Source organism: Ascaphus truei, chromosome 2 (assembly GCF_040206685.1).
Source record: "Ascaphus truei isolate aAscTru1 chromosome 2, aAscTru1.hap1, whole genome shotgun sequence".
NCBI classification, from domain to species: Eukaryota; Metazoa; Chordata; class Amphibia; order Anura; family Ascaphidae; genus Ascaphus; species Ascaphus truei.
The window spans coordinates 357,792,462-357,806,451 of NC_134484.1; the positions used below are offsets into that span (position 1 = coordinate 357,792,462).

Sequence of the window (13,990 nt, forward strand, 5' to 3'; positions counted from 1 at the left end):
GTATCCATTACTGGTACCCCTATACCCTCTTAAGGTGGCTTGCGTACAGCATGGTCCACTGGGCTAAGAGTATCAATGCGGTAACACTCTGGGTGACATACTGGACACCCACAATCAGCCCATAACTCTGGCTTGGATGCTAGTGGACTGAGAGGATCATGCCCATACACCTCCCTCAGGCATCTCCTGGAGATGTAGACTATCCCCTCTTGACTACACCACTTCTCGTCTAACCCGCCAGGATCCCAATCTTCTTCCCCTGATCCTTCCTCCTCATCAGTGGCATATCCCCTATCCTCATCAGGGGACCCCATTTCGAACTTACTTTCTCCCTCCCATGGATGGTGAAAATAAAGTAACCACTTTTGGCGATCCCTAATACCTCTTTCTGACAGTGAGGGCACATAGGGGGTTCCCCGGGCAATAGGCACCATATGAGCAACATTACCCAAATCCCCAGATGAAACTCCCAAAGTTCCTGGAGAACCAAAATTTGACCCAATGCTCTTAGAATCACACCCCACCACAACCGTACAATTGTCATCATTAGGGCTGTATAACATCCTTTGCATAGCCATTTTCCTCCCCGATCCCTCATCGGATGTAAAGCAGTCACCACAGTCCAGATTTCCCCCAGTCCATTCTTCAAAAGTGACTCGGGACGCCCCAGACAACCCTTGGCTAGACTGGGACCCATAGGAAAAAGTGACAGGGACAGGGGTTTTAACTATGGCCGGGGGTTGGGCATAGGGAAACACTGTCGGCATACGCGGGGCTACGACCCGCAACTTCTCGCTACCTTGCCCGGTACCATCGGACTGGCACTCCGGTTCACTCGCCTCCTTACTTCCAGGCTTCCGCAGGGCCTGCTGGCTCTTCTCGGACCCAGGAAACCTGGTACAGCTGCTTGGCCGAGAGGACACGGCCCTCTCGCTGGACTCGCCGCCATCTTGCGTTGGGTTCCCAACCGGAACCTCTTCCTCCAGAACGACATCCACCGCCATAAGTGATGGTTCTGCTCTCTGCTCCGTTCGGGCCTGGACCAGGCCCGTCTCCGCCGTTGCCACCACCGGCGCCTGTGGAGGGTAAGGATGTATCTCACCGCTCCGTCGGCTCGGGATGGAATCTTCTCCTCCTTCCGCGCTGTAAGTCACCACGGCCATGGGACTCCGCCTCTCGGGTTGGTTCTGCACCGGCAACACGAGACTCCGCTCCGCCGCGACACAGGTAAATGCCGGTTCTTTTCCAGCACCGCTGTAGTGGTCCGCCGGTAGGCTCATCACCACCGACGAGACTTCCACCTCTTCCTCGGAGGATATCACGATCGGATCTTCCGCAAGGTAGTCACCGGGTTCTTCTGCGATACAACCAGTGGTTGTTGGTACGAAGCTGGCGTGCTCCGGTACCTCCACTGTGGTCGCGCTCTTCTCCGCCGATGGTTCTTTCTGTTCCGTAGCCTGCAGCAGCACAGGCTCTAGAAACTGTGCCCCACAGCAGGCACACTTGGGACCCCAGTTCGGTTTGTCACCTGGGAATTCACACTGGTCACAAGCACATCTTATGCACCCCTCTCCATTCACCCAGGCCACCCGGTATTTTATGGGTAACACAACATGGTTAAAGTTCATACCACCAGTCAGGTTCAATTTCTTTTGTAGACACGGGCACACCAGAAAGGATATTTTCCCCCCTTTGTATCGCCAGGCTCCATACAACTGCGGGTGTGCTTCTCTGCATTCTGTACTGTCTTTAGTATGAACAGCAGGTGCTGATCGCTGTTCACTGAGCTTGCTCCCCCTGGTGGACTGTAAAGGAGGGGCATGCTCTATAAGGGAGTGGTTCTGGCTCTGCGCTGAGTCACTCACATCACCGGGGAGGGGCTCTGAGTCCGTCACAGTCCCTGAGGGCGCGGCTCCAGCTTTCGCGCCAAACTTCCCCGCAGGGTGGGGTTTTTCCTTTGGCGCCAATCCCGGCCAACTTTCTGCAATCTTAGCATTTGCAGCATTTTCTGCAACTGGCCCACGCGGTGTCCCGGGAACGCGGGAACCGCCATTTTGGTAAGGATTGTCCTTTTTCCCATTTGAGGCAACGTCTGGCTGTTTGTCAATTGGGGTATAACAAAGTCCATTTCGTTCCTCCCATCGGATAACACTGTCATGCTCATTATTCTCAGGGGTATCATCCCGAGAACAAAAACATGATAAACACGGCTCAGCCACGGCTTTCACGCCATTCCACAACAAACTCACAAAAGTCTCTTCTGTAGCTTGTTCTTCGTCCACGCACAGTTCATATGCGTGTTTTTCCTCTGACCGCAATCCTGGACCTTCTGCTCTATGCAGATCCTCCATTCCTACGGTTCTCTCTCCCCGCCATCCTGGACCTCCTGCTCTGTGCAGATCCTCCATTCCGACAGGTCTCTCTTGATCGTTGAACACTGATTTCCTGTACGTGGAGCTCCGCTCTGCGGGGCAGCTACCACATCCGTACAATAAACATGCCTTGTGCACCACCTTGTGTACCTAACGTAGATTTGACTCGTGTTTGCACTACCTCAGGCTAGGCTCACTCTTTCTGTGTCTGCTGTATCTCCTTCCTCCCAGTCTGTGCTCCCTTTGGTAAGTGATCTGGAATGGACTAGAGTACTCTTCCATGCAGTACTTGGGCGTCTACCTACTGTTGGCTAGCCTAGTGCAGATCCTCTCCAGAATTCCTGACCACGTTAACAGGCTATCCCTTCAGGCATCCTACCCCTAGCGCTACCTCAAGGTGACTAGGACAGCTATAGCCCCCGTCTCCAGACTCACTAACCCCTTAGGTCAGTCTAGGGCGTGCTTTGCGAGGTTTTTCGTTCTCCTGACTACCCCTAGATTTTCCCTTTCCAGCACAGAGTGGCAGCAGACACTCTCCCTGTTTCCTATTGTGTGCCTAGCAAAAGCCTGTCCTGTTAACAGGACTCTCAGCAGCGCCTCCAATTGTAACGGGTATTCCCCCCCCAATCTCACATTGGCCCGGGTAGTCTAACCAGTCCCCATTACATGTTCGTGTCTGGTGGTGCACCTGTAGGCAACAGGACTCCTGAGTCTCCCGCTTGATGGTATTAGGGGATGTCATCCAGACAGGCAGCTGAGGTAGTGTGTGCGAGTCCAACTTACTTCATGTGCAGCGCCTCCACCTCATCAGGATCTATGCTTCCGCAGGGAGATGGTCCTGGTGAGGAACTCCTTCTTGGTGGTGCCATCCACTGCTGAGTAACTTCACACTCACACAGTGGAGGTATATTCGAACAGGGCATCTTTATTGATGGTTGGTATGGGCAAGCTGCCCCTCACAGCTAGCAGCTCAGCCACTCATCTCCTTGCAGCACTCCATTAGGAAGGTCCCTTATCCTAATAGATCTGCTTTCCACCTCTACTCTTAAAGAGATTCCCCAGCTTCTCTGGCTGCTGTAAGCTCCTCTCTTGAGCTGCTTTGTCTCTCTCAGCTCCTGTAACTCTGCTGCGTATGCTCACTGACTCACAGCTAGCAGGAGACACTGCAACAATGTTGCAGACCTTCACGTGCCTCTCAGTGAGCAGAGCAGCACAACAACAGGAAACTGAACTCCTAACTTTAGGCAGTGCTGTGTCTTATATCACCCCCCCAGAGAACAAACATGCTCTGTATCACTAAGTGGGAACACACTGCATGTTGTCACTTCCTTTGGGGACATATGACACCTCACCAGGGTGTGAGGGCAAACCTCATGATTGATTGTTGCTGGCAATCCTGCACACTTACCAGGGTTACTGCCAACATGAGAAAGAGATATGTACACCAATCCTAGACATGGCTACATAAGGTATGTTATTGCAAAGGAAAGGAACTGGGTTTCTCATTGGAGATTGGGGATTGGATACATGCTGTATCTGACTGAGAGCAGAGTGAGTGTGGCCTGTGGATAGAAATATATCCCAGTGAGATGGTTATCTAATAAGGATAAATGAGTATACAAATTGTTCAGCAAGGTGAAAAGGGGGCTAATATGAAATGTGACTTGGTTCTGTGCTCTAGAATTTGAAGGAAATTAAGATGGCAGATTCAAAACATAAGAAAAAGAAGCCCTTATTAAAATAATGTTTCCCCTCCTCCCCCTCTTTTTTTCTTTTTCTTTGTTTCTCTCTTCTCAGTAAAGGAAAAGTTTGATGTTTGATGAATAGATGGGATTTTCTGGTATTAGGTGCTGGCTTTGAATGGTGACATGGATCTCAATTCTTCTACATGTACAGTAGTCACAGTGAAAGGTAGAAATCTTTACAAGACACTGCATTGTGGATCTGTAAATAAACAGCAAATGAAACAACAACGTCTTGTACAGAAACATTCATATAATAGTGCTGCTAAAGGAAGATTTCTAGCTTTCTCTTCCTCTCGTCTCACTATTTCTTTATGGCACTAGTCCTTTGTCTCTCTTCGTCTCTTATAGAATGGTTAATATTCCAAAATAGAAGTCTTGGGTGAAAAAAATAATGTTTAACAATTTAAATACTATGTGATAGTTAATTCAGAACAAACACAGTAGAAGTCTATAATAAATAAAAAAATGTCTTGTGAGCATATTCACATGTCTAGGGCTACATCCCCATTATAGCCAGCAGCGTGCGCAGCCAGGCACGCCTCTGACCACCCCCTTACCTTCTTCCTGTCTGTCCCTGGTCCCTCCTCGCTCCCTGGCTCACTGCGTAATGTGATGCATCAGCCAGCAGGAGCCACAACAGGTTTGTTATTCCATGCGGCGATGCGTCACATGGTGCGCCAGGGACCCAATCACAGACTGGATCCCATCAACCAATCATATGCCAGCTAGTGCTAGCCAATGGGAGCACATATTTTTCAAAACAGGAAGAGGGAAAAAATGTGTTTGCAGATACAGCAGTTATTGCTTTAAACCCTGCAGCTTGTCGGTTGCTTGCTGCTAGCTTTATTTTATTTCATTTATTATTTCTTGTATTTATTATTATATCTATTTATTATAGTTATTTATTTATTATTATATCTATTCATTATAGTTATTTATTATTTATTATTATATCTATTTATTATAGTTATTTATATTTATATATATTATAATATTGCTATCTGCTTTAATTTCTTACATTTTGCCTGCCTGGAGAGTGCCATTTTGGGTGTTTTGTGTGTGTGGGGCTGCTGCAGTGCTGTGAGCTGCTTTGTGCGTGTGTCATGGCAGCGCCCCCCCCCCCCGCCCCCCATCATGGCTGCGCCCACCCAACCCAATTTGGCCACGTCCCCATGCCTAAAAAGCTCCCTACAGACCGCAGATCGCGGTGAAGTGCTGTGCACGTGCCACCAGGACGCAAGGCGGGTGCACCGGCGCGTGCAGTGGGGCCGTAGCCTCAGACAGGTCTGCAATCCTGCTTTTCACTGTTATCTCCTAGCAATTAGTGCTTCTACTGCAGCAAGGGATTCTGGGAAATGACATACAAATGAGCACACAATGTCACCTTTTGCTTCGGGCAGCTTTATTGTAATACGGAGTGGAATTTCTCAAACATTATGGAACTTTTTTAAATGCCCAATCCTTTTTTTTTTTTTTTTTCTGTTTCCTATATTTAGTTAGTCAAATATCAATAAACATTGTTTTAAATGAGAAATCCACATGGCTCAACTTAAAGGTGCTTTTTTTTTCTCTACTTCCGCTCACTTCTACCATGTTTGGTATTGTTAGCCTCTATACAATATGCAGCTGTCTTTTTCTTATTTGAAAAATGTCAGTTTGAGTCAATACACCAAGACATTTTGTAAGGAAATAAATCTCCAAATCAGTGCATCAAAAAGTCTTCTAGTGGCGGACACAATGATATAAATATTGACTGTTTAAAAATGTTTTAAGAATATACATAGTTTTTTTTAAGATTAAGTGGTAAACATATCTTGCGGTCTGTGTATGACATAATCACTCTTTGACAAAGTGCAAGGGACGGCACAAAACACGTTACAGATAGAGGATCATACCCTTTTTATTTAGTCTTTGCTCAATACATGCTTTTTGTACGCTATGGCCTTGCATCCAGTCCTGTGTTAACTGCACATGCTGTGCACAGCCAACCCTGCTTTTTTGCCTACTATTCAATACACCAACTGTTTAAAACAAAAGAGCAGTTTTTTTAAACAAAGTCATGACATTTTCCCGTAGTGTATCAGCACTTTCTAGTATGAAAAAAGTTGCTAATTTGGTGTATAGAATTTCCTGGTCTCAGACAACCACAAAGATTGTCTAAAATCACAGAGATACATTTGGCTACTCACTTACAGTACGTGACGTCCTATACATAGTTTGCAGAAAGTATGAGAAAATTTATTATTAAGCAACTTTGATACAATTTTTTTTGATGGACTTCTTGTGGCGAAGTTTAATTGCTGATAAAGAACTTGCCATTTTTTTTTGCAAATGTTGACGTCTGTTGAAGAAAATTAACTGATGTCTGACATACAGTATATCATGTTTACAAAGGTGCACTAACGTTTACACATCACTAATCAGCACATTTAATGGAGACTAATGTTTTACTTAAACATATTAACTTCCAGTAGGGTTTGTATAACAGAATGAGTTTAGTCATCCTAGGTTCCGGCTGATTAGGTCCAGTACTTACATCTACTTACTGATTTACGCTGATGGGCATTCCATTGTGGCAGCATTGTCCTTTATCTCAGCTTTTCTTTAATGTTTATCCCCATTAAAAGGATGATGAAAAAGTTTGAATTAATTCTGTCTGCCTTTTTTTTTTTTTTTACAGTACCTCATGAGATAAATGCCTTTTATTTTGCACTTTTGTTGTTAATTAGGTTTTCAGGTATTATACGAGATGGTTCTAGAAGCTAAGAAACAATGATAGGGCACATTTTCTTGGCAAAGAAAATAGAAAGATGAGTGCAGAAAACAACAAGCGCAAAAATGTACTTGTGAAAAAAATAAAATATACGAAGGTCATAAGTTACACTGTGACTTATAGTGAAATAGTGTGTGTATTAATATAAAATACAATTTAAAATATTAAAAAAATATATATAAATGATATTTAGTATCTCTAGTAGAAATGCAGCTCTGCGTGGAAATTATGTTTTCAAGTATCAAAAGTATTTCAGTAGAATAGGCAAAGTGCTAGACTACCTGGGGATAGGAAAGTAAAAAAAAATCAAAATATAGTGCAGAGAATCAAAAACACTTTGAACAAAAATTGAAAAAAATAAAAAAACAACTAGGGGGTATCCCACTCACGTGTTCCAAGAGTTTTGCAGGCATATAGAAATACAATCACTTGATGGATCTCGTAATCAACGTGCAATTCATATTTAAGAGGGTTCACAGAACCTACAATATGTGGAAGAAAGAGAGAGGCAAAGATAGTGCAAAGACGTTTGTTTTAAAATGGATACAAGAATTAGTAATGCACTTACAGCAAGTCAGATATCAGGCATACAGTAGATTGACTACACAGGTTTATCACTGATGAAGCTCTATAATAGAATGAAATGCGTAGGGTCATTTGGATTATCACAAGGAGCATATTTGTTAAAGAGAGGAAGACATCCCTGGTCCCCAGCAAACGGACTCTCCCTTCCTGCTTCTCTCTGACTGCAGCTGTGATGTCATGGGATGGTGCGGCCCACAAATTCTAGCTGAGCAGACGGAAAGATGGGTCTCGAGGATTCAGCATTATTCCTCCTTTGTTAGTCTCTGTAGTCAATCTGTGCTAAATACAGTATATATTATTTTAATAATAAAGAACTGGAATTTTCTTCTGAAAACACTGTTTGTCTAAGATTTTCAGCTGTAGATTATACAAAATTATTGAATAATTGTGGTATAATTCACATGGTTTATTCTGGCATATATATAGTTGTGCTCCTGTGTTAACTACAGTATGTGACATGAAAGAAACTTGAAGAGAATGCTATGTGCTAATAAATACTATGTTATGTATTTTAACATGTATATTTTCTGATAAAGATGTGTATGTTCCAAAAAAATATTACCTACAGTACTGTATATGCATATTAATGTGTGGTATTTTTCATGTTAAAGCCTCTAAAATTACATACTAAATATGTGTCCTTTTTTCCATGCTATCTTTAACCAGGTTGGCTTCATGAGCTGGGAAAACGACTGGAGTCTCCATTTTATAGCAATAATACACAAGGAGGTCCTACTATCAGAAGTACCTACATTGCTTCCCTTTATTTTACACTGAGCAGCCTAACCAGTGTTGGATTTGGAAATGTTTCGGCTAACACGGATGCAGAAAAAATCTTCTCTATTTGTATAATGTTGATTGGAGGTATGTGTTTTAATTTTAAAAGTTTACATTATCTGTTAGGACTACAATTCAAAGCTGTTACAGCTGCGTATGTGGCTTTGTACTGTCAATGAGATGGACCCACTAGGCAGAGGTTGGGAGGAGAGATCACTCCGTACCTGGGATCTAAATCCTGAATCGGTAGAATACTGAGGTCCGGTTCTGTAGTCAGGTAAGATAGTAAGATAGTCGCGGTCACAGTTTTGGGGTCAGGGCTGGAGAGAGAGGCACAGTAGTCTGTTGACATATAGGGGTCTGAGGTAGGCCAAACATTAACAAGACCTCCAGCAGAAGACAAGGTAGGAAGTACCTTGCACATGCAACGAGAGGGGGGAATTTAAACCTTATAAACAGAGAAGGCAGGTGTGAGCAACCCAACTCATGAAGAGGCTGACTTCGTGCCTTAGTGCCTTGTTGGTAGAGGCAGCAAAGTCAGAAGGCATCCATGTTGAAGATCATCATAAATGCTGACAGTGAAGATAGTTTTATCAAGGGTATAGAAAACGACTAAAGATTTTAGAGGGTTACTATATTTGATGATCTAACAGTGTGATTGGGATAGCCATCATAATATTGGACTTCACAAGGAAGGCAAACTTTACCATTGACTCAATGTCCGTTGTGTGACTGAGATCCTGATCAGCCTTTCTGTAATCATACCCTATTAAACAAAAGTTGCTTTAGGACTGGAAAATGGAAACACAATTCAAAACTAAAAAAGTATCACACATTATAACTGATGTTAATTGTAAAGTGTGTAAAGAAGTTACGAGCAGAAATAAGTAAATGGCACATTTTCCTTTTAATTAGATATGCTATAGCAAGAGGTTATGTTTTAAAAATAAAAAACAAAGAAATCTGTGCTACCTTATAATAATATGTGGTTCAAACAGTTGATATGTGATTATATGTGTATATATATATATATATGTGTATATATATATATATATATATATATACAAAATAAGTGTGAAAAAATACCAAAAAAATCAAACAATACAATAAACAATATGAAAGAGTAAAAAAAAATACAAATTAAGTAACTCAATAATTGTTTGGGGCAAAAATCAGAAATAGGCACACAAAAGTAAATCATAATTAATAAAATAGAGCAAGGAAGGTCCAGAGCAACAGTGGTAGAAATCCAATCCAAAAATATTTTACACGGGATAGCAAAAAGATGCAATGTGGCTTTATTGAGACATATAAATAAAGTAGTCTAAGAGTAGAGAGCCTCCCATGTGTTTCAAGCAATAGTGGCGCTTTCTATCACTTTTTGAGAAAGTGCCACAATGGTGTGAAATGCGTGGGAGGCTCTCTACTCTGAGACTGCTTTATTTGTATATGTCTCAATAAAGTCGTATTGCATCTTTTTGCTATCACCTGGGCTCCTGTGTAAAATATTTTTGGTTTCGATTTTTACCGCTGTTGCTATGGACCTTCCTTGCTCTATTTTCATAATTGTACCCCATCCTGGGGGTCTATGCTAGTAGGTTTGATGAGTTTGCTGCTACATCGCAAGGTCTGGCATGTTCCCGCCAAACAGTTTGTCAATTGAGTTATTCCGGCATTCAGAAAGAATCTGAACCCCTCTCAAACCATGTGGCATATCAGAAATCTGAGATTTTTCCTACGTTCTCCTGTGAGTTTCTCGCAATCTGAGCTGCACAGAGAGAGCTGCCTCTCCCTGCACAGCTGCCAGGCTTTCACAGTGTTTGTATTAAAATTTTAATACTACAGTAGTGTGCCTGAGCAGGGGTTCTGTGGAGCAGAACCGCACTGATTTCAGTTCTGGGGACCCCTTGCTTCCTGAGTTTCAGGCCCCGATAGGAATTCCTCACCTGGTAGCAATTAGATAGGTAAGTATAAGGGGTATTTAAGGTTTTTTAGCATTGTTTAGTATCAGCTCTCACCTTGACAAAGGCTGCCTGTGTGCAGTCGAAACGTTGGATTTATGCTGGATTAAAGTTTCTACTTTGTGATAAGACCGTAGGCCTGGACTTTTCTCTTTACCTTGATACCACTTGGGGACTTGACAGGATGACCCCCCTTGGTCCGTGGGCCCTGGCAGGTGACATTATAGTGCTTAATTGATTGTGTGCCAGATCATTCCTCTCTATTGGATGAAGGTCCTCCTCATCACCGATCTCCATGTCTATGTCCTCCATTGACAGGAACACAACAATTAAAAAAAACTATCTAATGGCCCCTAAACCCTTAATCACGTAAAGTAATTAAGGGGTTAAACACCCTTCCCCCACTACCCACCCAGGCGGCCTAACCTCCCACCCCCGGAAATTATCCCCACCCTCTACCCACTGTTTGGCACAGTGGTACATCATGACCATATAATATGGGCAAGATAAGCCACTATAGCAGTCAATGGGCAACCTAAAAAATAACAACAGCACACACATAGAGCAATCAATAGAGAGAACCATCCGCTCGTCTAGTATTTAGCATGATCTGGGTGCACTAGGTTAATGCATATGTTAGAAAGAGAGGTGCCCCCCTAGAAGATAGGGAGATGATAGAAACTCAAGTAACATGCACTCTCAGATCAGAATAGATGGTATCTATGTGGAACTCAGGGATAGATGTAAAGCGCTAAGTTTAGTACATTGGGAAGAAAGTTATTTTCTATGCCCCTATAACGTAGTATGATACTAATGAATTCATTCAAATAATTTTATTAATCCAAAAACTCAAAAATTGTGGGCAAAATGATTTTTAAAAAAACACTGTAAAGTGTATAACAATGGAGGTAGGGTCCACTGTGTTATGAATCCCAGATATTGCCGGAAGTCTTGGTGTGGGAGTCTTGTACCAGAATTTTTACCAATATTATTTACTGGAACCAGCTATTGCAATCTTTGGTGGAAAATGTAAGAACTCATGAACTGATTCGGTTCACCATATTGGCTTAGGTTCACCATATTGGCTTAGGTTCACAATATTGGCTTAGTAGGCTCTTTTACGAGTAGAGAAAAAAATCTTATAGTACTGTAGGTGAAATAATCCTACATAGATGTCTCGGGTAGTGAAATTAGATTATGCTTGGCTACAGATAAACAGCTGTGGTCTTAATGGAGCACTAATTGTAGAGCTGTATATCTATGCAAGATAGTATTAGGAAACCCTAAGGAGGTGGATAGTGAATTAAAATCAGATTCTAGGGGTGCAAAAGCCCTGATGTATATAACTCTGATCCGCCAACCTTAATGACAGCTAACATGCCAGTATTGTCTTGTTAGAATGGGAAAGGCTGTTACATGCAGGCTGTCACGGGAGGACCAGCTTATTACCACTTTTACACCTTTTAATTACCGGGATCATTGATTGAGCAAGCAGAGAGATAAAAATAAATTGCGTTTATTCACCCAATGAACGCACACAACTATGTTACACAAAAATACAGTAAAAAGACACACTTACTTTGGAAAACTGGGATAACAAACTAATCTTTCCTAATTGCAAACACACAGCAAAATATTCCAGGCCACTTCTCCAATGGGACTGAATCTCAGGTGAATCACACAAGATGGAACTGATGAAATTCTTAGATGGAACTCTTAGAACAAAAGAATCAGACCTGTGTCAGGGCTTTTCAAATCTCTGGTGTCCAGGTCCCAGAAAACCTGCAGCCCAATCAAAAAACCTTATCAAACGCAGAACGACCAATCTAAAACACTCATACAGGGTTTCCCACCCCTGAGCCTTTTCCCCGGACAGGTGAAATAGCCCCCTCTGCCCCTTCTCCCCCCCCCACGGTGCGAGGCTCCACAGCGGCTGGCTGTTTAGCAAAGGGTGTTAGGTTGCCTTGTTTCATGCCAGGATATGGGTCTCTATAATAATGGCAGGGCCCATATGGCCTCACACCTAGGCATCTCTGAGCCCTTTCAAGTATGTCCCCTGGACAGACACAACGGAGCTGAGCCTAGTAACCATCTGTGCCTTCCAGAGTCTATAACTTAGAAAGCCCTAAGCTCATATACAGGTCAGCAATATCTATACATATTAAACTATTCCCGTTTAATAAAAGATGTGGGGTCCTGTCTGCTGCATGCAAAAAGTTATGAGTTCCTATTCTGGTGTCATGCATGGAGTGAGTGTATATCCTCTACAAATCACTAGCCTCATTCCTGGCACACATTAGAAACATACTTTTAAACACTGCAAATCTGCTCAGCTTCATAACCTTAGCGTGAGCACCTTCCTGAACCCCTACTCTAGGCTGAGGATACCTGGGCATGTACAGTATGGGGGTACCTCTGCTATACTGGGGAGCCCCATGCTATACTCAGGACTCTGTGTATACCTGCAGATATCTTTTAACCCCTGCATACCCATTTACCTTGTCTGGAAGATGCTGCAACAGGGACTCTGGCAGTGAGTTGTAAGAGCATTTTCAGGGTACAAGGTTGGCGGAGTAATGCGCTTAGCAGTATCAGAGGATATCACTCAATCTCCGTATATAACTTTTGGGGTATCCCATAACCCGGAACCCCGCTACATAGACACATTCTGCAAAGACTTTCTCCGCCAAACCCACCCTGAAACTTACAGCCTAGAAATCTCCCGATCCCAGCATCCCCGGAGAGGAAATAAAATCACATCATTCTTTAATGTCGCAAAATCAGTATACAGTTGCAGTAATACATTTTTGACATCTGGGTCTCAGAGCTGACACTCTAAGACCCTAACACATGGGTCAGGGTTAACCAAGTGGGCCTGAACTTTATTATAAGCCCAGTTAACCCCTTCCCCGCCACACAGGCTAATACTGATGCAGAGCTTTGTACAAACGTGCCCAGTTATAAAGGTTAACAGTGGATGGAAGTGATAGGAAGGTAGGTAATCCCTATATCTGGAATGGTTATTCTCTGGCTCTGCATAAGTATACCCCTTAGGTTCTAGTATAGCCGGCCTCCCTGACAATGTTGTCTTACTAGAAGGGACAGGTTGTTAAATACAGGCTAGTACCGGTGTGGAGCTTATTACATATGTGCCCTGTTGTAAAGGATAACAGTGGACAGACGGGATAGGAAGTTGGTGATCCGTATGTAAGATAGTTTTGTTCTATCACTCCACATTGGTGCAGCCCTTGTGTTATAGTACAGCAAGCCCTTAATCAGATTTGATCCTAATAGCAAGTCAGAGAAGGGGAGAGTAGTAATAGCTCTTCCCTCAGTTCAGCGTGTTCAATATATTAGTGGTACAGCACTGTGTTTGGAGCTCCCACGCTGACAGCAAACAGCTGACTCTCTGGCTCATTGCCAAACTCTGTCTGCATCAGCGGTACACAGAGTTCTGGTTCATGATGATGTCAGCGGACTTCCCTCCTTTCAACGCACGTTTCGCTGTCACTGAGCTTTTTCATGGAGCATTGCTGAAGATCTCGGAATATGGCATCACTAATTGAGAGCTTCCAAATACGACAGGATTTGTAGGGTGAAGACTTCTAAGAGGTAAGTAAAACATTGAATGTACTGTATGTAATTTAAATTTTTCATGTTTTTTTATTGTATTTTTCTTTTTTAAATTTTTCCTTGCCCATTGACTGCTAATGTATTTATATGTGCCTTTTAGGATATAGATAAATACAGTGACAGGCAATTAATTTGTTGGCAAAT

General features: G+C 43.0%; 1 protein-coding gene across 2 annotated transcripts in view; it reads left to right on the forward strand.

Annotated features, from left to right (window-relative positions):
- KCNH8 (potassium voltage-gated channel subfamily H member 8) overlaps positions 1-13,990 on the forward strand; it is a 672,749-nt gene that overhangs the window by 415,218 nt on the left and 243,541 nt on the right. For both annotated transcript variants that reach the window (XM_075586916.1, XM_075586915.1), the window contains exon 8: positions 8,142-8,339. In XM_075586916.1, coding sequence (XP_075443031.1) covers positions 8,142-8,339 — 198 coding nt within the window. The remainder of the gene's footprint in view (positions 1-8,141; positions 8,340-13,990) is intronic.